The sequence below is a fragment of the Scyliorhinus torazame genome, chromosome 9, assembly GCF_047496885.1.
Source record: "Scyliorhinus torazame isolate Kashiwa2021f chromosome 9, sScyTor2.1, whole genome shotgun sequence".
Classification (NCBI taxonomy): domain Eukaryota; kingdom Metazoa; phylum Chordata; class Chondrichthyes; order Carcharhiniformes; family Scyliorhinidae; genus Scyliorhinus; species Scyliorhinus torazame.
The window spans coordinates 72,068,693-72,093,557 of record NC_092715.1 but is presented as its reverse complement, the minus strand read 5'-3'; the positions used below and the strand labels follow the sequence as shown (position 1 = coordinate 72,093,557).

Below are 24,865 nucleotides of genomic sequence, written 5' to 3'. Positions count from 1 at the left end.
GCGTTGGGGAGCGTAAACGGCGTGCAGGGCTCCCTGTTCTCCCGGGACAGCGGCGACCTCGCGGGACCGGCACACAGCCGCGAAATGGCCCTTTTTCCCGCAGCTCTTCTCCCCCCAGGGCCATGGGCGACCAATGGGCGCCGCCATTTTGTCCCACTTCGGCCACGTGCGCCCCATGGGCACTGCCATCTTGTCCCGACCCCGCAATGTGCGCACCATGGGTATGGTAAGGCGCTGCTCCCTCGCGGTCCATCCTGCCAATCAAAGGATCTCCCTAGCCTCCAGATCCCACTCCGTCCCGATCCGAGATTTCTGTACAGTCACCCTCACTGTCCAGGGCGTAGAATTCAGTACCTTCCACCTCTATGCCCTTCCTAATCTCTGCACTGCATTCTTGTTGGGCCTGGACTTCCGGTGCAATCTCCAGAGCCTCACCTTCAAATTCGGCGGGCCCCTACCCCCCCTTACCGTTTGCGGCTCCGCGACGCTCAAGGTCGACCCCCCCTCCCTCTTTGCCAATCTAACTGCGGATTACAAGCCCGTCACCACTAGGAGCAGACGGTACAGCACCCAGGACAAGACCTTCATCAGGTCCAAAGTCCAGCGGCTGTTTAAGGAGGGTATTATCGAGGCCAGCAACAGCCCCTGGAGAGCCCAAGTGGTAGTGGTTAAAACTGGGGAGAAACACAGGATGGTCGTGGACTACAGCCAGACCATCAATCGGTATACGCAGCTCGACGCGTACCCCCTCCCACGCATATCTGATATGGTCAATCAGATTGCGCAGTACCGGGTCTTCGCAACAATTGACCTGAAATCCGCCTACCACCAGCTCCCCATCCGGAAGTCGGACCGTCCATACACTGCCTTCGAGGCGGACGGTCGGCTCTATCACTTCCTTAGGGTCACTTTCGGCGTCACAAACGGGGTCTCGGTTTTCCAAAGGGAAATGGACCAAATGGTCGACCAATACGGTTTGCGGGCCACCTTTCCGTACTTAGATAATGTCACCATCTGCGGACATGACCAGCAGGACCACGATGCCAACCTCGATAAATTCCTCCGCACTGCCACCCTTCTCAACCTGACCTACAACAAAGAGAAGTGTGTGTTCAGCACGACCCGGTTAGCCATTCTCGGCTATGTAGTCCAACACAGACTTGTCGGGCCCGACCCCGAGCGCATGCGCCCCCGCATGGAGCTCCCCCTCCCCCGCTGCCCCAAGGTCCTCAAACGCTGCCTGGGGTTCTTTTCCTACTACGCCCAGTGGGTCCCAAACTATGCGGACAAGGCCCACCCACTCATCCAGTCCACCCAATTCCCTCTCGCGGCCGAGGCACAACACGCATTCGCCCGCATCAGAGCAGACATTGCCAAGGCCGGGATGCGCGCAGTGGACGAGTCACTGCCTTTCCAAGTAGAAAGCGACGCTTCAGACATCGCCCTTGCCACCACTCTAAACCAGGCAGGCAGACCCGTGGCATTCTTTTCCCACACCCTTCATGCCTCTGAAATTCAACACTCATCCGTCGAGAAGGAGGCCCAAGCTATCGTTGAAGCTGTGCGGCATTGGAGGCATTACCTGGCAGGTAAGAGATTCACTCTCCTTACGGACCAACGGTCGGTTGCCTTCATGTTCAATAACACACAGCGGGGCAAGATCAAAAATGATAAAATCTTGCAGTGGAGAATCAAGCTCTCCACCTATAATTACGAGATCTTGTATCACCCCGGTAAACTCAACGAGCCCCCAGACGCCCTCTCCCGAGGTACATGTGCCAGCGCACAAGTAGATCGACTCCGGGCCCTACACGACAGCCTTTGTCACCCGGGGGTCACTGGATTGTACCATCTGGTCAAAGCTCGCAATCTGCCCTACTCCGAGGAAGTAAGGACAGTCACCAGGGACTGCCGGGTCTGTGCGGAGTGCAAGCCGCACTTCGACCGGCCGGACCGTGCGCGCCTGGTGAAGGCTTCCTGCCCCTTTGAACGCCTCAGCGTGGTTTTCAAAGGGCCCCTCCCCTCCACCGACCGTAGCACGTACATTCTCAGTGTGGTCGATGAGTACTCCAGATTCCCCTTCGCCATCCCATGCCCCGATATGATGTCTGCCACCGTCATCAAGGCCCTCAACACCATCACCGCTCTGTTCGGTTTCCCCGCCTACATCCACAGTGACAGGGGATCCCCATTCATGAGCGATGAGCTGCGTCAGTTACTGCTCAGCAGGGGTATGGCTTCCAGCAGGACGACCAGCTACAACCCCCGGGGAAACGGGCAAGTAGAACGGGAGAATGGGACAGTTTGGAGGGCCGTCCAGCTGGCCCTACCATCCAGGAACCTCCCATCCTCTCGCTGGCAGGAGGTCCTCCCTGACTCTCTACACTCCATCCGGTCACTATTGTGCACCGCCACAAATAACACACCCCATAAACGTGTTTTTACCTTCCCCAGGAAGTCCACATCCGGGTGTCGCACCCGACTTGGCTTGCTGCTCCAGGACCGGTCCTTCTCCGTAGGCACATCCGACTCCACAAGGCGGACCCCTTGGTGGACAGGGTTCGCCTGTTCCACGCCAACCCTCAATATGCCTACGTGGAGTTCCCCGACGGCCGCCAAGATACTGTCTCACCAAGGGACCTGGCACCGTCAGGTTCCACCCAAAACACTCCCCCCCACCCATGCGCACCCCCCCCCCCCACCCTGCCACCAACATTGACCCCACCAGACCAACCCCACCCCCCCTTCCCGCACAAGAGGACGAAGAGGATTTTGGCACGCTCCCGTAGTTCCCCGATGACTGGCCAGCATCAGCACTGCCACCACCGCCATCGGTGCCACCTCCACCACCGCCAGCACCGACTTCGCCGCCACCGTTACGGCGCTCCCAACGAAGCACCAAAGCACCGGATCAGCTGAGCCTTTGACGGATTCTGGACCGTCAAAGACTTTACTTCTTTTTTTCTTCTTCCTTGTTTTCCCCATTCTTAACACTGTACATAATTGCACTATTTGTATATAGTTTCACATCACCCCTGCTGGACTCATTTTTAACAGGGGGTGAATGTGGTGAACCACTGTATTATGGGATGTAAGGTAGGTCCTGCACTACAGATTCGCCGGTAGCCCCTGCCGGCAGGCTCCGCCCACTAAGATCTGTATAAATATGCATGACCTCCATTGCCCTGCCATTTCGCCAGCTGCAGCAGGAGGCCACACATCTGACTGCAATAAAGCCACAGTTGTACCCAACTTTAGTCTTTGTGCAATTGATTGCGCATCACACCACAAGCCATTCCTGCTGCAAATGGAAGTGCCGTCGACTTCTAGATCTGCCACCAGGACCTGCACTGGCACGATTGAATTCTATTCATGTGCAGGGCCATTTGTTACTGGGAGTAAACATGGGTCTGAAACATTGAAAGTCTATGTCTGTGCCATTGCCATGTTTCCAATACATGTTCAGTAAGTTAACCATTGGCGGGCTTCTGCATTGATTGGAAAATCAGTCAGGTTGTAAAATAGGCCTCAAATTTTTAATTGCTCATTTTGCACTATCACCAAAGACCAATTTGATGCCATTTCTCTAAAGATCTGTAAGATTTTCTGTCTCTGACATCTACACTTTCCAAGGGGGCGGGATTTCTGCACAGTGATTTTGACTTTTTGCCACATGCCCCTTTCCAAGCTGAAAGTTGCTAATTTAGCACAGACCAGGGATTAAAACTGGTTCAATATCTCACCAGGTGATGTACAAGTATTTAACAATTAAGCCAGTGGGGCAACTCTCCAAATTCCTTTTTAATTCTTTGATATGGATCATCGGATTTTAAGGACTTCACTTGAAAGCTGGCAAAAATGTTAAGCTACTTATTTACATGATTCATGGCGAGAGATCATATTCAAACAAGTGTATGTTAATGAACAACAAGAAATGGATGCTCTGCCTCAGGAAACACAGTTATAATTTAATCTAAATTCACATATATAATCCACGATTTAACTGTCAGTTTGGGCTCAATGGCAGCCTTTTCTTTGAGTCAGAAGCAGATGGGTGAAAAGTGCACTCCATGCAGCATCGAGGCTGGCACTCTGTGTTGTACTGTGTCGTGGGTGCTGTTTTTTTCAGATAAGCTGTAATAATGGAAGTTTCCTTCCCTGGTGGAGATTATTGACGCAATTGGGTCTTTACAACAAGCAGACAGCTGCCATGGTTACTATACTTTCCTGCCCCTAGGCCTCAAATCGGCAGATTTATTAAAATCAGCACTCTGAAATTGCACCTCTCGGTTGCTAGTTGAGTGCCATGAAAACTGCGCTACATATTCCACACCCCATGGAGTTTCAGCAGTGTCCACCTAATAAGTGCTAAACTCAAATCCATTTGTCACCTGACTGCTAATTCCTTTCCTCTTCATGGACACCATGGCGTGAGGCCTCACGGAATGGGAGTGTAGGCAGCAGTTAATGGCTGACTCTGTGATCCATGCTGCTATCTTGTGAGCCTCTAAATCAGAGGCAAAGTCTTGCAGATTTACCTATGCAGGTAAAAGTTTGGGTTCCAGCATGAATCCCCAGGGATTGTTGAGTAGTAGTGTCAGCTCGGCTCACTTGTGAGTGTTCTTACGTCTCAGTCAGCTGTGGGATCAAGCACTTGAGTAGCTAACTCAGACTGACAATGCAGTGCAGCACTGAGGGAGCTATTAAATGGAGTTCATTTTCTTTCATTAGCAGGCAGTTTTATTTTTGATGGCTTAGCTCCACCTTGTCCCATTCTTTCAGCACTTTCATTCTAAGCTACTTCCGTCCATGCAGTTCATTTTCTTTGCTTTCCTCAGTATCAGTGTGGTTAATTTCTGAGGCTATTTAGCCGAGGCATTCTAAAAACCACTAGTTGCAGATAATTTGATTTCAAATAACATAGTGCTCTCTTTGTTTGTAATAAATTGTCCCAAACTAAACCATCTAAAGCTCTTGCTTGTTCAAGCATGGTTTCTGTGCTAATCTGATTTCATAAACTATTTATGTATAATTACTCCCAATGCATAGTGAGACAGTCACGGGAACAGAGCTCAGATTGATAATTTTCAGTTTCATTCACATTATTATGTGTTGCATTGTATTAGATGACAACTTAATATGGACAATAACTAATCATGCAAGAATGTGGAAAATGCTGCTGGTCTGACAGCAATTGCACGTATAATATTGCTGCTTCTACTGTAGTTAATGCAAGCTATTATTTGTCAAAAAATGCTAACAAAGTAACAGTTAAATAAAATAAATTGATTGGACTGTAATGTCTGTGATGGATAATAGCTGATGAGGTTGGATGGGTAACTTGCCAACAAAACCATCAAGTAATAGAAAGTTGCACTCGGATCTGGCTATACTGTGTGTTTTTGTACAGTTGTGTGAGTTTGTGGCAGTAAGTCTTCCCTACAGGTATACAAGGTGGAAGGTAATGCTGGAGTAGACCTTGTAGATTTAATGCCTCATTAAATGCTTTACTCATCAAAATGGAAAGTGCAAAGAAGACACAATCCAGTTCAGCAACTTCCAAGAATTTCAGTATCCTTGCATCAATTATTAACTTGCACCAAAGTGCTTTTTTGTAACTTGACTGAACTTTAACCTGCTCCCACTGATTTAGCAATCCCTTTTTCTTCCATGGAGCTATCATACGGCACTGACTGGGCAATGCAAATGGAGCAGCGGAGCAGCAACGTGGACGATTTCCCTGTCAATGTATTTTCTGTGACTCCCTGTCAGCCGGGAGCCCCTGGGGTCCAGGTGTCAGATGGTGACAAGGCTGGGGCCACCTTGCTATTCTCTGGTGTCTTTTTGGTTCTGGTGGGCATAACTTTCACAATAATGGGCTGGATTAAATATTACGGTACTACTTATTTAGAATGGACACAGTTACTAGGACCCATTCTACTTTCCGTGGGAGTCACTTTTGTTCTGATTGCTGTTTGCAAGTTCCGAATGTTAACTTGTAAAACTTGCAAGCAAATTAACGAGAGTACATTGGAGACCGAGCAGACTCCCTGTGGACAATCATTTGTTTTTACTGGGATTAATCAACCTATAACTTTCCATGGAGCTACTGTTGTACAGTATATTCCTCCTCCATACGCATCTCCTGCCCAGGATGGCATTGCCATGAACACCACCTGCTTGCCATCACTGAACAACTCCCAATGCACTAATCCACCAAATGGTGCTACAGGGACAACACCATGCCCTCCCCAGTACTATACCATCTACCCTCTGGACAGCACAACTTTTACAGGAGATGAGAATTGCCCACCTTACCAAGGACCAGAGAACGAAATAATCAGGTAGGTTCTGTATATCATTGCTTGCATTTAACCTCCTCCAGAAGTCTTTGAAATTGAACGAGAAGCAGCATGACACACAGAGCAAAATTGTTTCAAAATTCATTTTAAAACTGCTGAGGTTAGTTGAGCTACTTTTTCTGGTAGCATGTGGTGCTGATTGGCAATAGTTTATTTGTCGTGGTTTATGTCTGAACCCAGTACCACTTTGTGAGGCTCACACCACCACTAGCTTCATCCCTGGGGTGGAAATGGACCAAAAACATTCCCATTTTTAACCATGTCATCAGAAAGCTTTGAGAATGTGACAGATGATATTAAGGCATGCTACTCAAATACCATATCATGTTTTCAATTCTGTGTCCATGTGGAGTTTGCACATTCTCCCTGTGTCTGCGTGGGTTTCACCCCCCACAACCCAAAGATGTGTAGGTTAGGTGGATTGGTCATGCTAAATTGCCCCGAAATTGGGAAAAAAAAACATTGAGTACTCTAAATTTATATTTAAAAAATGTTTTCTATTGTGAAGGAAGAATAATGGCTTTTATTATTTTACGTATACCAATAGTGTACTAATCTAATACATGCACCAAATAATCTGTAGATATTGAGCTGGACAGATGAGGAGCACAGATCTCAATACATTTTTCTGTATTATGTGCGATTACACTGAAGATATTGGTGTTCAAGAAAATGTTTTTCTTTTTTGACCATCACATTTGCAGATTTTATTTTGATGAGTGCAGAATGTGCCATTTGTGTGAGCATCATCAATGTAACTCACGTCTCTGACACGTGTCAACTATTCCTTCTTTGCTAATTGATAAATCCGGCATTCTCTTCAGAATCTAGATTGAAAGTTCTGTCTATGGGATACATTTACTGCCCATGAGCCTCATTCTTATGCTGTGTTATTGTGTCACAGTTTTAGGTTAAAACTGAAAATGTATCTCATAAACATGATCATGGAAAAAGCAACAAAACATTTAGAATCACAAAATCTTATCTAAGCACCATCGCTTTGTTGTTTTTTCCTGGATCAATCAAATCAAAGTGCTTTGCGAAGGGAAAAATAAATCACCTGTCATTTCTACCTTGGTAAGGGACAGTTCTAAAGTTCAAAATATTGGGTGAAATTCTCCGTAACCGGCGCGATGTCCGCCGACCGGCGCCAAAAACGGCGCCCCAAAGGTGCGGAATCCTCCGCATCTTGAGCGGCCGAGCCCTAACCTTGAGGGGCTAGGCCAGCGCCGGACTGATTTCCGCCCCGCCAGCTGGCGGGAAAGGTCTTTGGTGCCCCGCCAGCTGGCGGGGAAATGACATTGCCGGGCGGCGCATGCGCGAGAGCGTCAGCGGCCGCTCATGGCATCCCCGCGCATGCGCAGTGGAGGGAGTCTCTTCCGCCTCTGCCAAGGTGGAGACCATGGCGAAGGCGGAAGGAAAAGAGTGCCCCCACGGCACAGGCCTGCCCGCGGATCGGTGGGCCCCGATCGCGGGCCAGGCCACCGTGGGGGCACCCCCCGGGGCCAGATCGCCCCGCGCCCCCCCCCAGGACCCCGGAGTCTGCCCACGTCACCTTGTCCCGCCGGTAAGAGAGGTGGTTTAATCCATGCTGGCAGGACAGGCATTCCAGCAGCGGGACTTCGGCCCATTCGGGCCGGAGAATCGCCGAGGGGGGCTCGCCAACCGGCGCGGCGCGATTCCCGCCCCCTCCGAATCTCCGGTGCCAGAGAATTCAGCAACCAGCGGGGGCGAGATTCACGCCAGCCCCTGGCGTGGGTCGGAGAATCCCGCCCAAGAGGTGGGATTATCCGTTTGGGAGACTTTGATGGGCGCGATTCTCCCAAAAAGTTCCAAGTTAATTTGTGGCTGGCTTTTGTAGGGAGTTTCCCGCCGGCTCTGCCTTCGAGTTCCCCATCGCTATTCAATGACACAGGGCGCGGTCTTCCCAGAAAGAAACAATGTTCCCCAGCGAGGGCGTTTAGCCGTGTGTTTCCCGCACTTGCAGAGCCGAGAAACATGTGGCTATTCAACGCTACTAGTCTTGAATAAGTGGCCTGAATAGGGAAACAGCCCTGTTTTTTACTCGCTGGAACTGCCTGTTGTAGCGAGAGATCAGGGTGCCATTTTTAAATGGTATTCCAATCTCCGTGGCCCACAAATAACATCACAGACTCCCCCCCCTCCCCCTCCAGCCCAACCACAACATGGGATGATCCCTCGGCTCCCCCCCTCCTCTAACACACACAGTGGCCATTCCCAGCCTAATCAAATGGGCACTAAATATGCAAGCTTGGTAGTGCCAACCTGGCACCTTGGCAGTGCCCTTACCAGCTGGCAGTGCCACTTGGACACCTTGACAGTGTCAGGCTGGCATGGCCAGGGTACCCAGGTGCCACCCATAATGCTAGGACACCACCCTGCCCAAACGACATGCAGCCAGGGGCCTCCAATCCCCTGGGAGACTCCACGAATGCCGTTCTATCTGGTCCCCGTTTGTGGGGACCAGTGCTGAACAGCGCTTGCCCAAGGTCCCTGAGGTGAAGGGATTGAATCCTAAAGCCTCAGGTACCTTGGAAATCTACACATTAGAGTAAGGCTTAGTGCCTCGCTCAAATATGCAGATTGGCCAAAACGTGATCCCGCCCATTGTGGGCGGTATTCTCCTTCCAATGTCTCATGAGACTGTTGAATCTCGCGAGGATTTGCAAGCCAGGTGGATCCGGGAGCGGGGTCTCCCGGCTTTCACCGGCCACACTGTGCCACAGCGAGATGCTTTACTGGCGCAGCTTGGCTGGAGGATCGCGCCCTTAGTCACGTTTTGGGGTCCTTGGGAGTTTCTTACCGGTTTAGCCCATCTTAAAGGTCGTGATTCTCTCGGGAAAGGCGATTGGGCAGAGAATTGGTTCCGACGCTGAAATCGTAATGAACCTCGACAGCGGTGTCAATGTGCTCTGGAATGGATGTACAGTAGACACCGTTTGCATATCACTAGCGGTCCTGACCCGGAGCCTCCGGGGCCTCTGCGATTCTCCACCTCTGATGAGCCGAGTACTCGACGGCGAGGTTCACATGAAACCGGTGTGGCGGCTGCTGAGGGGGACAGAGGGGGTACAGAAGGTGTCCAACATTGCCATAGTTTGCTGACACTTGTGCCGCTGGCTGGGAGGGCTTCTGCCAGGGCTGGGGGGGGGGGGGGGGGGGGGGGGGAGGAGAGAATGGGGGGGGGGTAGTGTGGGGTGGCAAGGAGGTGGGCTGTAGGGTCGGGCTGGACGGACATGGAACACTATTGTTGTAGCCAGCAAGGCAGTCATGCAGCTGCGTATGCCGTTAACTGCCCACTTTGAACTTATTGCCATGGGTCGCATAGGTGTCCCCCAAGGGCACCCCCCTGGGCGCCCTCTGGCCCTAGCCGACCCCATCAGCTGTATGGGCATGCTCCAGCAGAACCAGTGGTAATTTTGTGGCTGGATGGTGTGTGTGGGGAGTGTAATGTGTATGTGCGGCTGCAGCTTGTCAGCCTCCCGAGTATCAATCACGGACCCGGCAAATCCGGCACCTTTTTTCATTGGTGTTGATTGTGCTCCACGCGGCACCACTGCTAGCCCCTTAATAGTAGTGGAATCGGTCCAGGCGAGACGCCGGTTTTTCTGTCGTAAAAATCCACGTATTCTGCGTTGGCATCAATAATTAGGGCGCGATCTTCCCAAAAGGGAATAAAGTTCCCCAGCGAGTGCATTTAGCCACGTGTTTTGCGGCACTCGCACAGAGCTATTTAACCCTACTCGTATTGAATAAGGGGCCTAAACAGGAAACGGGCGGCCGAGACTGCACATAGCCCCGTTTTTTACAACGGGGAGCTCCGCTTGCCGGAATTGCCCCTTGTAGCGAGAGATCGGGACGTCATTTTTAAACGTCATCCCGGACTCCGAGGCCCACAAAGAAAACCCCTGACCTCTCCCCAGCCCGAACGCAACATGGGAGGGTCCCTCGGCCCCACCCCATCACTCCCCACAACACCCACGGGTCTCTTGGCTTTCACCGGCCACGTTGCACTGCAGCGAGATGCCTTTCTGGCGCAGCGTGGCCAGAAGATCACGCTCTTAGTCTCAGAAACGGAGAAACACACCCAGAATCTTTTTTAGCACTGGGGAGCTGAACTCAGGCAACGGGCCACCATTTTGAAAGGGTGATCTCTGAGTGAGCTTGTGGGTCCCCCCCCACCCATGGGCAATGCCAACCCTCCACATACTTGGACACTATCGCGCAACCCCCAAGAGGATCACTGGGGTTCATACCTCTTCAGGCCCCCCCAAGCTCCCTTACATCAATCACCCTGACCCATCATCCCCCCAACCTCCTCTACTTACCTGCGCTGCACTCCCTGACCCTTCAACACTCCCTTCACCCTCATTTCATGGGCATGACCCTCCTCGCCCACTGGCCATTGGCAGTGCACTCAGGCATCCTTGCACTGCCACCCTGGCACCCAGGCAGTGCTCCTGCTGACTTGGCAGTGTCATCCGGGCACCTTAGCAGTGCCAGGGTGGCAGTGCCAAGGTGCCAGATGGGCAGTGTCAAGGTGCCCGTGTTCCTGGGGGAGGGCCAGGGGGCGATCCTGCACTTACCCTGACCACTCTCCGATGGCCCGTGAGACCCCCGAGTGCAGTTTTGCCTGGTCTGAGTGAACCAGCACTGATCAATGCCCAGCTGCAGCTTCCCTGGGGAGGCCGGAGAATCGAGGGAGGCCACTGGATCCCATGCAGGTTGGTCGTAAGTAGGTTTACGACCTACTCCTGCAAGCGTAATTCGCTCTCACCCATTTGGGGCGGGTTTCCGAATTTGACATCCCGCGAAGCTTCGCAGAGTCAGGGAGGCGGGGAGCCTGTCGGGAGGCTCGCTGCAGGCCTCTCCTGGCAATCTCTGGCCAAGATGCACTCAAGCGGGAGCCCAACGCGGCCGGAGAATCGAGCCCGATGTTCTCCTGTCAGAAGTGAATCGTGTGGAATTCGTGCTCCTGCTGGAAGTGCTGTTCAGAGCAAATTCAGGTCTTGGAAAGGGCAAATTTCTGCGAAATGCAAGCGATTTCCTGCCCCAGTGGCATCTGTTTAATGCCGGGATTCACGTTAAAGAGTCTGCGAAGCTGAAATTGCTTAGAAGCACGCCCCTCAGCACACATTCTCATTCCAGCCAAGAAAATGGCTGTAAGAAGACCTGTGCCCTTACAGTTCAGGAGTCTTGAGGTGGACAGGATGTTTGATGCCATCGAGGAGAACAGAGATGTCCTCTTTCCCGAAAGTGGGGCGGTGATTGAAGCCTAACCTCCTGAATAGCGCCTGGGAGATGGCAGAGGGAGTCAGTGCTGCCAGCATGACAAGGAGGACTGGCACGCAATGCAGCAAGAAGATGAATGATCTTGTGATGCACGCTCAATTACACAAAGACGAGAGTTGAATGCAACTGAGGCTTTATTACACTAAGATGTGTGGCCTCCTACAGCAGCTGGTGAAATGGCTGCTGTATGGGGAGCACACATATCTATACTCCGTCTACTGGGCAGAGCCAGCAGGCAGGGAATTACCCCCGTACCTGTAGTACAGGAGCCTTACACAAATCACCTAATATATACATCAGTGGTGATGACCACATTCACCCCCTGTTAAAATTGAGTCCGGCGGGGTTGGTGTAGAACTATATACAAGGACATGTTTTAACTACAGAGAAAAATGAAGTCCCGCTCAAGTTACAGGTTCAGTTGGTCCGGAGCCTTGATCTGCCGTTGGGAGCGCCGTACTGGTGGCGGCGATTCCAGTGTCGGTCTGGTCCTCTGTGACTCCGGGAGCATGCCGAAATCCTCGTCATCCTCGGGCCTGGGCAGGGGGAGGACGGATTGTCCTGGGGTGGGGGCTGCGGTGGGGTGCGCCGGGGAAGGGGAGGGTGGCGCTGTGTCGGAGGGGGGTGTGTGTGGAACCAGCTGGTGCCAGGTCCCTGAGGGAGACAGTATCTTGACGGCCGTCGGTGTACGCTATGTAGGCGTACTGCGGGTTGGCGTGGAGTAGCTGTACCCTTTCAACCAACAGGTCCGCCTTGTGGAGTCATACGTGTTCACGGAGGAGTACGGGTCCTGGAGTAGCAAGCCAAGTCAGGAGCGACACCCCGGAGGTGGGCTTCCTGGGGAGAGACGTTCATGGGGTGTGTCATTGGTCGCAGTGCATAGGAGCGACCAAATGGAGTGCAGTGCGTCGGGGAAGACCTCCTGCCAGCAGGAGGCCAGGAGATTTCTGGACCGCATGGCCAGCTGGACGGCCCTCCAGACCGTCCAATTCTCCCTCTCCACCTGCCCGTTTCCCCGGGGGTTATAGCTGGTCGTCCTGCTCGAGGCGATACCCTTGCTGAGCAGGAACTGTAGCCACCTAAATTGGCCAACTCCCGATTTAAAATGGCTAACGGCAAAGGCTGATGGGAGAGTCAGCCAACAAGACAGAAACTGGCAGGTGCAGGCTTGCTGTGTATTAAAACTCTGCAAAAGACCAGACAACATCGATACCAGCGACCATCACCATAACAATGTATCAGCCATCTGCATACTGATGAGCAATCCCCGGGAACAATAAGTAACATTTGGGATACACAAAGCAAAGCCAGACTCCCCGGCGCCAGCAGGAGCCAACACAAAGGAGGTGAATGAGCACCTCAAGACCGCCCATAGATCAGGGAACCGCTCCAGTATTGGAGAAATCGAACCAAGCGATTGGGACAAAGTCCAATCACTTGGGACCAGGTACAGGGTCCGCCCCAAAAGACGGGAAGCCCCTGGGGACTATAAGAGTTAAGCCCCAAGTTCAAATCGCTCTCTTCACCTCTTCGTCCTGCCCGGGTCACGCAGCAACACAAACCAACATTGACCGTGACCAGGTGCAGTGACCACCGAACGAAGTAAGTCTTAATTCAACGCTCGCTATGAGATAGGCGCTCCTAGCTACCAATCCATAGCAACTTCGAATCCCGCAGACTCCGAACCCGAACGAAAGGCCATTTGTTCCCCTGACCTGGTGGGCCAGTCTGAAGTTAAGTATAGGCCTGTTAGTTGTAGAAGTAGCTTAGACGTAGAATTTGTGCATGAGTAGCGATTACTGTGTATAATAAATGTGCTTTGATTTGATTCTTACTCATCAGTGTATTGGGTTATTGATCATTACTCGGACTGGAACCTCGTGGTGGTATCATAAAGATACCTGGCGACTCGAGAGCAAAGGTTATAAAACAGAGCCAATTGAACCAAGGAGAAAGTTAGCAATAGAACTGATGCAGTTCATCGCTCATGAATGAGGATCCCCTTACGCTGTGGACATAGGCGGGGAAGCCGAACAGAGCGAAGATGGTGTTGAGGGCTTTGATGATGGTGGCAGACGTCATATCAGGGCATGGGATGGTGAAGGGGAATCTGGAGTACTCATCAACCACACTGAGGAAGTACATGTTATGGTCAGTGGAGGGGAGGGGCCCTTTGAAGTCCACGCTGAGGCGTTCAAAGGGGCAGGAGGCCTTCACCAGGCGCGCATGGTCTGGCTGGTAGAAGTGCGGTTTGCACTCCGCACAGACCTGGCAGTCTCTAGTGATTGCCCTGACTTCCTCGACAGAGTAGGGCAGATTGCAGGCCTTGATGAAGTGGTACAAATGTGTGACTCCCGGGTGACGTGCGTAGTCCAGAGTCGGTCCACCTGTGCGCTGGCACATGTACCTCGGGGTAGGGCATCGGAGGGCTCGTTGAGCCGGGGCGACACAGAAACCCGTAGTTGCAGGTGGAGAGCTCGATCCGCCACCTCAAGATTTTATCGTTTTTGATCTTGCCCCGCTGTGTGTTGTTAAACATGAAAGCTATCGACCGTTGGTCAGTTAGGAGAGTGAATCTCCTGCCGGCCAGGTAATGCCTCCAATGCCGCACAGCTTCAACGATGGTTCGGGCCTCTTTTTCGACGGAGGAGTGCCAAATTTCGGAGGCATGAAGGGTTCGTGAAAAGAATGCCACAGGCCTGCCTGGTTGAGGGTGGTGGCCAGAGCGACGTCTGTTGCATCGCTCTCGACTTGGAAGGGGAGCGTCTCGTCGACTGCGTGCATCGCGTTATTGGCGATGTCGGCCTTAATACGGTTGAAGGCCTGGTGAGCCTCGGCCGTTAGGGGAAAAAGAGTGGATTGGATGAGTGGGCGGGCCTTGTCCGCATAATTTGGGATCCACTGGGCGTAGTAAGAAAAGAACCCCAGGCAACGTTTGAGGGCCTTGGGGCAGTGGGGAGGGGGAGTTCCATGAGGGGGCGCATGCGGTCGGGGTCGGGCCCTAAAACTCCGTTCTGGACCACATAGCCAAGGATGGCTAAGCGGTTTGTGCTGAACACACACTTCTCCTTGTTGTAAGTGAGGTTGAGGAGAGTGGCGGTACGGAGAAATTTGGCAAGGTTGGCATCATGGTCTTGCTGATCGTCGCCACAGATGGTGACATTGCCAAGGTACGGGAAAGTGGCCCGCAGCCCGTACTGGTCGACCATTTGGTCCATTCCCGTTGGAAAACCGAGACCCCGTTGGTGACGCCGAAAGGAACCCTGAGAAAGTGGTAAAGGCGGCCATCTGCCTCGAAGGCAGTGTATGGGCGGTCCGCTTTACGGATGGGGAGCTGGTGGTAGGCGGATTTAAGGTCCACAGCTGAGAAGACCCGGTACTGTGCAATCTGATTGACCATATCAGATATGCGTGGGAGGGGGTACGCGTCGAGCTGCCTGTACCGATTGATGGTCTGGCTGTAGTCCACAACCATTCTGTGTTTCTCCCCAGTTTTCACCACTACCACTTGGGCTCTCCAGGGGCTGTTGCTGGCCTCGATGATGCCTTCCCAAAGCAGTCGCTGGACTTCGGACCAGATGAAGGTCCTGTCCTGGGCGCTGTACCGTCTGCTCCTGGTGGCGAAGGGTTTGCAATCTGGGGTTAAGTTTGCAAATAGGGAAGGTGGGTCGACCTTTAGGGTCGCGAGGCCGCACACAGTAAGGGGTGTTAGGGGCCCGCCGAAATTCAATGTTAGGCTCTGGAGGTTGTACTGGATGTCCAGGCCGAGTAGTAAGGCAGCGCAGATGTTGGGGAGGACATAGAGGCGGAAGACGGTAAGCTCCACCCCCTGGACAGTGAGAGTGGCTATGCAGTACACCCGGATTGCCACGGGAGTGGGACCCGGAGGCCAGGGAGAGTCTCTGATTGGCGGGGTGTACCGCGAGGGAGCAGCGCCTTACCGTATCGGGATGAATGAAGCTCTCAGTGCTCCCTGAGTTCAGCAGGCAGGAGATCTCGTGCCCATCGATTTTCACATTTGTAGAGAGGGTTACTAGGTTGTGTGGGCGAGACTGGTCAATCGTGACCGAGGTGAGACACGGCTGATCATCGATGGTGCCAGACGATGGGGTTCCCGGGGGGCATGGGTCCTGGTAAGATGGCGGCACCCACAGGCCGCACGTGCCGTGGGAGAGACAAGATGGCGGCGCTTGATGTTCCTGGGCAGGACAAGATGGCGGCGCCCACGGGCCGCACGTGATGGGGGTTGAACAAGATGGCAGCGCCCACGGGCCGGACATGGTCCGAGGAAGGTGAAGATGGCGGTGCCCACTGGCCGTGTGTGGTCCGAGGGGGGGGGGGTAGATAGCGGCGCCCACTGGCCATACGGGGGGGGGGGGGGGTCGGAACAGTAGCGGTGACTGAACGGGCCTGGCACACCGCCGCAAAGTGCCCCTTCTTGCCGCAGGCCTTGCAAAGCGCGCTCCGGGCTGGGCAGCGTTGTTGGGGGTGTTTTGGCTGCCCACAGAAGTAACATTTGGGTCTCCGGGGTTGTTTGGCTACCACGCGGCACAGACGTGGGGTTGGCTGAGTGGGGTCCCCGATGGGACGGCCGTCTGCGGAGTACGCGATGCGTAGGAGGGGTGGGCCGCACGGCCGGGGGTGTAGGCCTGAATGTTGCGCGAGGCGACCGTCAGTGAGAGTGCAAGATCTTTGGCCGCGAGGTCGAGCGTGGCCCCTTCTAAAAGGCGTTGGTGGATGTAATCTAACCCTATCCCCGTAACAAAAGCGTCTCTCATAAGCAAGTTCGAGTGTTCTGTGGCCGTGACGGCCTGACAGTCACAGTCTCTGACTCAGGGAATTAGAGCACACCAGAAGTCTTCTACTGACTCACCAGGGAGTTGACTGCCCTTGGAGAGGATGTGTCTGGCGTAAAGCATGTTAGTCCGCTGAGCGTAGTTTTCTTTCAGTAGCGCCATGGCTTTGTCATAGTTCGGCACGTCCTGGATAAGCGGAAAGACGTTGGAGCTCAGCCGCATGTAGAGGATCTGAATCTTCTGAGCTTCCGGAATTGGGTCTGGTGCAGACCTGATGTAAGCTTCGAAACAGGCTAGCCAATGTTCAAAGTCCTTTTTGGCGTTGCCTGATTACGGATCCAGCTGCAGGCGATCCGGCTTGATGCGGAGGTCCATCTTCTGAAAACTTTAGCGTAATAAATTGATGCACGATCAATTACACAAATACGAGAGTTGAATGCAACTGAGGCTTTATTACACTAAGATGTGTGGCCTCCTACAGCAGCTGGCGAAATGGCTGCTGTAGGGGAGCACACATACTTATACTCCGCCTACTGGGCGGAGCCAGCAGGCAGGGAACTACCCCCATACCTGTAGTACAGGGCCTTACCTCAAATCACCTAATATATACATCAGTGGTGACTACCACACCTCGTTAGGGCATCTCGGGTGAGTCACATCTCTGTGCCCCTGGCATCACTCCCGTCCCTCATTATTCACATCACTTCCAAACCCCTCGAGACTAACAGCACACCACCTGCCTGCATCTCCCTTACAATCCACCCTCCATCAAACCCCCACACATGTATAGTCCTCTATGGCCAGGAGCCTTGGACACTCATGACACCAGCTACAGAGCAACTCCCCTTCACCTCCCAGCATCTCACTATGTCCTTTCTGTGTCCCCAAGGATAAGACGACCCATAATATGCAAGAGCGCCAGAAAATGGGAGAAGGCATTGCTGACTATTGGGTCCAGACTCCAGTTGAGGAGAGGGCCATGCAGCTCACGAGTGAGGCTGAGGAGAGCGCAATGGCAGCGATGGAGTTCGGCAGGCGGCAAACAAGTGAGAGTCCGATGCAACGCTAATGTCCCTGTAGCAAGTGAGTTACCCCTCTCCTGCAGATCCTTCCTAAGATCTCACCCTATGCATGCCTCTTCGCCTCCGGGAGCACGGAGAGCTTTATTCACCCGGAACCGGTAAGGCGCTGCTCCTTGCACACCCATCCCGCGTTCCAAACCATAGCCCTTGCATCCGGGTCCCACTTGGTACAAATCAAGGGGTACTGTATCGCGGATCTCTTGATCCAGGGCGCCAAGTACACCCGTTTCAAATTTTATATCCTCCCCCACCTCTGCGCCCCCCTGCTGCTCGGACTGGATTTCCAGTGCAGCCACCGAAGCCTGACACTGAAGTTCGGCGGACCCTTGCCCCCGCTCACGGTATGCAGCCTTGCGACACTGAAAGTCGCACCCCCCTCGCTATTCGCGAACCTCACTCCCGACTGTAAGCCCGTCGCCACCAGGAGCTGGCGGTACAGTGCCCAAGATATGGCTTTTATCAAGTCAGAGGTCCAGCGTTTACTGGGAGAGGGGTTCATCGAGGCTAGCAACAGCCTTTGGAGGGTGCAAGTGGTGGTAGTCCGGTCCGGGGATAAGAAATGGATGGTCATGGATTATAGCCAGACCATAAACCACTTCACGCAGCTTGATACGTACCCCCTTCCTCGCATAACAGAAATGGTCAATCGGATCGCCCAATACCGAGTATTTTCCATGGTTGACCTCAAATCCGCCTACCACCACCTCCCCATCCGACCAAAAGACCGCCCCTGTACTGCCTTCGAAGCAGCTGGCCAGCTCTTCCACTTCCTCAGGGTCCCCTTCGGCGTCACAAATGGAGTCTCCGTCTTTCAAAGGCCGATGGATCAAATGGTGGACCAGTACAGTTTGCGGGCTACATACCCATACTTGGACAATGTCACCATCTGCGGCCAAGGCCAGCAGGACCATGACGCAAACATCAAAAAGTTCCTCCAGACCGCCCGAGCCCTTAACCTGACCTATAATGAGGAAAAATGCGTTTTCCACACAACCCGGCTAGCCATCCTCGGCTATGTCGTGGAAAACGGGGTCCTAGGTCCCGACCCCGACCACATGCGCCCCCTAAAGGAACTCCCCCTCCCCCGCAGCCTCAAGGCCCTCAAACGGTGCTTGGTGCTCTTCTCCTACTACGCCCAGTGGGTCCCCAAATATGCGGATAAAGCCCGCCCACTCATAAAGACCACCATATTTCCCCCTCGTCTGAGGCTCGATTGGCCTTCAACCGCATCAAGGCCGATATCACCAAGGCCGCTATGCGCGCGGTGGACGAAACTATCCCCTTTCAGGTAGAGAGCGATGCGTCAGGCATCGCCCTGGCTGCTACCCTCAACCAGGCAGGCAGACCAGTAGTGTTCTTCTCCCGGACCCTCATCGCCTCTGAGGTTCGACACTCTGCAGTCGAGAAGGAGGCACAAGCCATTGTGGAGGCTGTACGGCACTGGAGGCACTACCTAGCCGGTAGGAGGTTCACCCTCGTCACCGACCAACGGTCGGTCGCCTATATGTTCGATAACACGCAACGGGGCAAAATAAAAAAACGATAACATTTTGAGGTGGAGGATCGAACTCTCCACCTACACGATATCAAGTATAGTCCAGGGGAGCTCAACGAGCCCCCAGATGCCCTGTCGCGCGGCACGTGCGCCAACGCGCAGGAGGACCGCCTGCAAGCCATCCACAATGACCTCTGCCACCTGGGGGTTACCCGGCTCATTCACTTTATCAAGGCCCGCAACCTACCTTACTCCACCAAGGAGGTCAAGGCCTTGACCAGGGCCTGCCAGATCTGTGCAGAGTGCAAACCGCACTTCTACCGGCCAGACAAGGCTCGGCTCGTGAAGGCCTCCGGGCCCTTTGAGCGACTGAGCGTGGACTTCAAGGGGCCCCTCCCGTCCACCAATCGCAATGCCTATTTCCTCACCGTTATCGATGAGTTCTTCCGCTTCCCTTCGCCATTCCCTGCCCCAAAATGACCTCAGCCACCGTGATTAAGGCACTGCACAGCATCTTCACCCTGTTCGGTTTCCCCGCTTATATCCACAGTGACCAGGGTACATCATTCATGAGCGATGAACTGCGTCAGCATCTGCTCAGCAAAGGAATCGCCTCGAGCAGAACGACCAGCTATAACCCGCAGGGAAACGGGCAGGTGGAGAGGGAGAACGTGACAGTGTGGAAGGCTGTCCTTCTGGCCCTACGGTCGAGAAGTCTCCCAACTACCCGCTGGCAGGAGGTCCTGCCCGACGCCCTACACTCCATTAGGTCGCTCCTCTGCACGGCCACGAATGAGACCCCTCACAACCGATTGTTTGTCTTCCCCAGGAAGTCTACCTCCGGGGTCTCGCTTTCACCTTGGCTGATGGCTCCGGGACCTGTTCTTCTCCGGAGGCACACGAGGAGCCATAAAACGGACCCCCTGATCGAGAAGGTCTGATTACTACACGCCAACCCCAGTTACGCCTATGTCGAGTACCCCGACAGCAGGCAAGATACAGTTTCCCTCCATGATCTGGCACCCGCTGGTTCCCCCACTACAGACGCCCCTTCCCACGTCGCTCCCCTGCAGGACCCGGCACCCCCTACAACACACCCACTCCCGGCCCCACTCCCCGTTGGTGAGCACCTACCGCGCGCGCCCCCTAGCGCCCCCCCCTCTACACACCCCACCGGCGCCGGCACCGCTACCCCCGGCCCCACCTATTCCCCCTGCGCCCCGTTCCCCTACCCCGACCCAGACCAAGGCTCCGACCGCCGTGAAACCCGACGTACCCTCAAATAAGATGTCCATGTCCGCCGCACCACCGCCCGAGCTGAGGAGGTTGATAAGGACGATCAGGCCACCGAGACGAATGGACTTATGATGGCACTTCACCCCCGCCGGACCTTTTTAAACAGGGGGTGAATGTGAAGAATAATGTGAAGTAATACTGTACCCTTATCATCATGTATGGTGATGTCCCCTTTAAGACCGGGCTTGGAACCATGGGGGTCTCCACCTCTGGCTCTGCAACATCTGGGAGACGTATATAAGGGCCGCCTTGTGGGCGGCGTAGCTGTTAGCACACGTCTCGGCACCAGGCTAGTTCTTAGCTTATTAAAGCCTTCTTTACCGTTTACACTCTAAGCGTCGATATTGAGGATACAACAATCATGATCATAAACATAGGTAGGCACATCACCAACAATCTGTCCTGGTCCACCCACATCGACACTACGATGAAGAAAGCACAACGGTGCTTATACTTCCTCAGGGCGCGAAGGAAATCCAGCATTTCCACACCGACTCTTACCAATTTTTACTGATGCACCATAGAGAGCATCATATCTGCCTGGTATGGCAACTGCTCAGCTCAAGACCGCAAGAAACTTTAGAGAGTCATGAACACAGCCCAGTCCATCACACAAACCCGCCTCCCATCCATTGACTCTGTCTGCACTTCCCGCTGCCTAGGGAAGCGGGCAGCATAATCGAAGACATTACCACCTGGCGTACTCACTCATCCAACTTCTTCCATGGGGCAGGAGATACAAAAATCTGAGAACATGCACGGACAGATTCAAAAACAGCTTCTTCCCCGCTGTTACCAGACTCCTGAATGACCCTCTTATGGACTGAACTGGTCTGTTCACAGATCTTCTCTACTGAGTAGTACTACACTCTGTATGCTCATCCAATGCCTGTGCCTATGTATTTACATTTTGTATTGATGTATGTCCGATGTTTTTTTCATGGAACGATCAGATTGGACTGTACACAGAACAATACTTTTCACTGTACCTCGGCACACATGACATTAAATCCAATCCAATCCAATCCAATGATGCGCTGGTTTTCATTATTCCTATGTTTCGATCTTTACTGAAAAATTGATATCAAGCGAAACTTTATCATGATTTGAATAATTTTGTGTTTATTCCTGTACTTTATCTCCACAGGACAGAGGAAAACCAAGATGAATCAGAAGCCACGTTAACGGTTGATGAAGTTCCCGATAGCATTCCGCCACCTTCATATGATGAGATCTTTCCCATAGCGAGTGAGGACACTACAGAATATTAACTCTGCTGGCTTTATCAAACTACAATATATGACTCAAACATGTTTATTATTGTTGTTTCCTCACTCTAACTTTAATAACATCCAACTTTCTGTTCAATGTTATTCGTGCTACATTACATTGGCAACTGCAAACTTGCAAAAAGAATTGATTTTTTTCAATAGCACAAAATCGTGTTACTATCCCCATGAGCTACTTTTTCATTATGGAGTATATTGTGCTCATTTCACAAACTAGTTGTCTGTATAGTATAGAAAATAACCGATCCAAATGCCAGATGTGTTCCATTTTGCTTCCACGATAGCTGAAACAATCTGAATTCCTTAGGTTGAGTGAAAGAAAATTATCCAATCAGGACCCTGCCACTTCCACGCTCCGCCAGCATCTATATTAGCTGTTTGTGATGAACTGATTTTTAAAAACTATTTGTCCTTGGGATATGAGCATCATTGGCAAAGGCAGCATTCAAATTCTTGTTAAACAAGGGGGTGAAAGGTTAGAGGGGGTAGACTGGAATGTGGAGTTGAGGTCAGATTCAGAGCAGCCATGACCGTATTGAATGGCGGAGCAGGCTCGGGGGGGGGGGGGGGGGGGGGGCTGCTAGTGGCCTACTCATGCTCCTAATTTCTTAGTTGTATTCATTGCCCATATTAAATTGCCCTTGAAAAGGTGGTAGTGAGTGGCCTTATTGAACAGTTGTAATCTGTGTGATGTAGGTAGATCCACAGTCCTGTTAGGAGGGAGTTCCAGGATATTGACACAGCCACAGTGAATGAATGGCAATATATTTCCAAGACAAGATGATTTGTGACTTGAAGGGGAACTTGCAGGTGGTGGTGTTCCCATGTATTTGCTGCATTTGTCCTGAGGCGGTAGAGGGTGCAGGTTTGGAAGGTTCTATTGAAGAATTCTTGGTGAGTTCTTGCTGTGTATCTTGTAGCTGGTGCACACTGTTGTCACAGTGCACCAGTGGCAGAGGGAATGAATGTTTCAGATAGTGTATGGGGTGCCACTTAAGAGGGCTGATTTGTTCTGGATGGTGTTCAGTTTCTTAAGTATTTTGGATCTGAACTCATCCACGCAGGTGGAGAGTGTGGTGAACCACTGTAATAGGAGATGTAAGGTAGGACCTGCACTACAGGTTCGCCGGGAGCTCCTGCCGGCTGGCTCCGCCCACAGAGAACTGTATAAATATGTATGACCTCCAGTGCCCTGCCATTTCGCCAGCTGCAGCAGGAGGCCACACATCTGACTGTGTGTTCAGCACGACCCGGTTAGCCATTCTCGGCTATGTAGTCCAAAACGGACTTCTCGGGCCCGACCCCGACCGCATGCGCCCCCTCATGGAACTTCCCCTCACCCACTGCCCAAAGGCTCTCAAACGCTGCCTGGGGTTCTTTTCCTACTACGCTCAGTGGGTCCCAAACTATGCGGACAAGGCCCGCCCACTCATTAAGTTCACCCACTTCCCCCTTGCGGCCGAGGCACAACATGCTTTCGCCCGCATCAGAGCAGACATCGCCAAGGCCGGGATGCGCGCAGTGGATGAGTCACTGCCTTTCCAAGTAGAAAGCGACGCTTCAGACGTCGCCCTTGCCACCACTCTAAACCAGGCAGGCAGACCCGTGGCATTCTTTTCCCGCACCCTTCATGCCTCTGAAATTCAACACTCATCCGTCGAGAAGGAGGCCCAAGCTATCGTTGAAGCTGTGCGGCATTGGAGGCATTACCTGGCAGGTAAGAGATTCACTCTCCTTACGGACCAACGGTCGGTAGCTTTCATGTTCAATAACACACAGCGGGGCAAGATCAAAAATGATAAAATCTTGCAGTGGAGAATCAAGCTCTCCACCTATAATTACGAGATCTTGTATCACCCCGGTAAACTCAACAAGCCCCCAGGCGCCCTCTCCCGAGGTACATGTGCCAGCGCACAAGTGGACCAACTCCCGGGACACTCGATTGTACCATCTGGTCAAAGCTCGCAATCTGCCCTACTCCGTCGAGGAAGTAAGGACAGTCACCAGGGACTGCCAGGTCTGTGCGGAGTGCAAGCCGCACTTCGACCGGCCGGACCGTGCGCGCCTGGTGAAGGCTTCCCGCCCCTTTGAACCCCTCAGCGTGGATTTCAAAGGGCCCCTCCCCTCCACCGACCGTAACACGTACATTCTCAGTGTGGTCGACGAGGACTCCAGATTCCCCTTCGCCATCCCATGCCCCAATATGACGTCTGCCACCATCATCAAGGCCCTCAGCACCATCTTCGCTCTGTTCGGTTTCCCCGCCTACATCCACAGTGACAGGGGATCCTCATTCATGACCGATGAGCTGCATCAGTTCCTGCTCAGCAGGGATATAGGCTCCAGCAGGATGACCAGCTACATACACCGGGGAAACGGGCAAGTAGAACGGGAGAATGGGACGGTTTGGAGGGCCGTCCAGCTGGTCCTACGGTCCAGGAACCTCCCAGCCTCTCGCTGGCAGGAGGTCCTCCCTGACTCTCTACACTCCATCCGGTCACTATTGTGCACCGCCACTAATAACACACCCCATGAACGTGTTTTTACCTTCCCCAGGAAGTCCACATCCGGGGTGTCGCTCCCGACTTGGCTCGCTGCTCCAGGACCGGTCCTCCTCCGTAGGCACGTCCGACTCCACAAGGACAGGGTTCACCTGCTCCACGCCAACCCTCAATATACCTACGTTTAGTTCCCCGACGGCCGCCAGGATACCGTCTCACTCATGGACCTGGCACCGTCAGGTTCCACCCCAAACACACACCCCCACCAATGCGCCCTCCCCCCTCCCACCGCGCCGCCAATATTGACCCCACCAGACCACCCCCGCTCCCCTTTTCCGCACAAGAGGATGAAGAGGACTTCGGCACGTTCCCGGAGTTCCCCGATGACTGGCCAGCATCAGCACCCCACCACCATCGGTGCCACCTCCACCACCGCCAGCACCGACTTCGCCGCCACCGTTACGCCACTCCCAACGAAGCACCAAAGCACCGGACCAGCTAAACCTTTGACGGACTCCGGACCATCAACATGGACTTTTCTTTCCCTACCACTGTACATAATTGCACTAATTGTATATAGTTTCACGTCACCCCCGCCGGACACATTTTTAACAGGGGGTGAATGTGGTGAACCACTGTAATAGGAGATGTAAGGTAGGACCTGCACTACAGGTTCGCCGGTAGCTCCTGCCGGCTGGCTCCGCCCATGGAGAACTGTATAAATACGTATG

The 24,865-nt window shown here is 53.1% G+C and overlaps 1 protein-coding gene across 6 annotated transcripts; it reads left to right on the top strand.

The window, feature by feature from the left end:
* The first annotated feature begins 4,121 nt into the window (after positions 1-4,121).
* On the top strand, positions 4,122-21,760 carry tmem174 (transmembrane protein 174). Of its 6 annotated transcripts, none has more exons than XM_072516121.1 (5): positions 4,122-4,136; positions 5,677-6,344; positions 17,361-17,517; positions 19,878-19,983; positions 21,492-21,760. In XM_072516121.1, the coding sequence occupies exons 2-4, from the start codon at positions 5,701-5,703 to the stop codon at positions 19,959-19,961; spliced, it is 885 nt and encodes a 294-aa protein (XP_072372222.1). In that variant the 5' UTR covers positions 4,122-4,136; positions 5,677-5,700; the 3' UTR covers positions 19,962-19,983; positions 21,492-21,760. The 6 variants fall into 6 exon arrangements, 5 of the variants coding, with proteins under 5 accessions (XP_072372222.1, XP_072372218.1, XP_072372220.1 ...); XR_011949030.1 differs by lacking the exon at positions 4,122-4,136 and adding an exon at positions 4,529-4,546 and having other exon boundaries at positions 17,361-17,554; XM_072516117.1 differs by lacking the exon at positions 4,122-4,136 and adding an exon at positions 4,529-4,546.
* Positions 21,761-24,865: the final 3,105 nt, after the last annotated feature.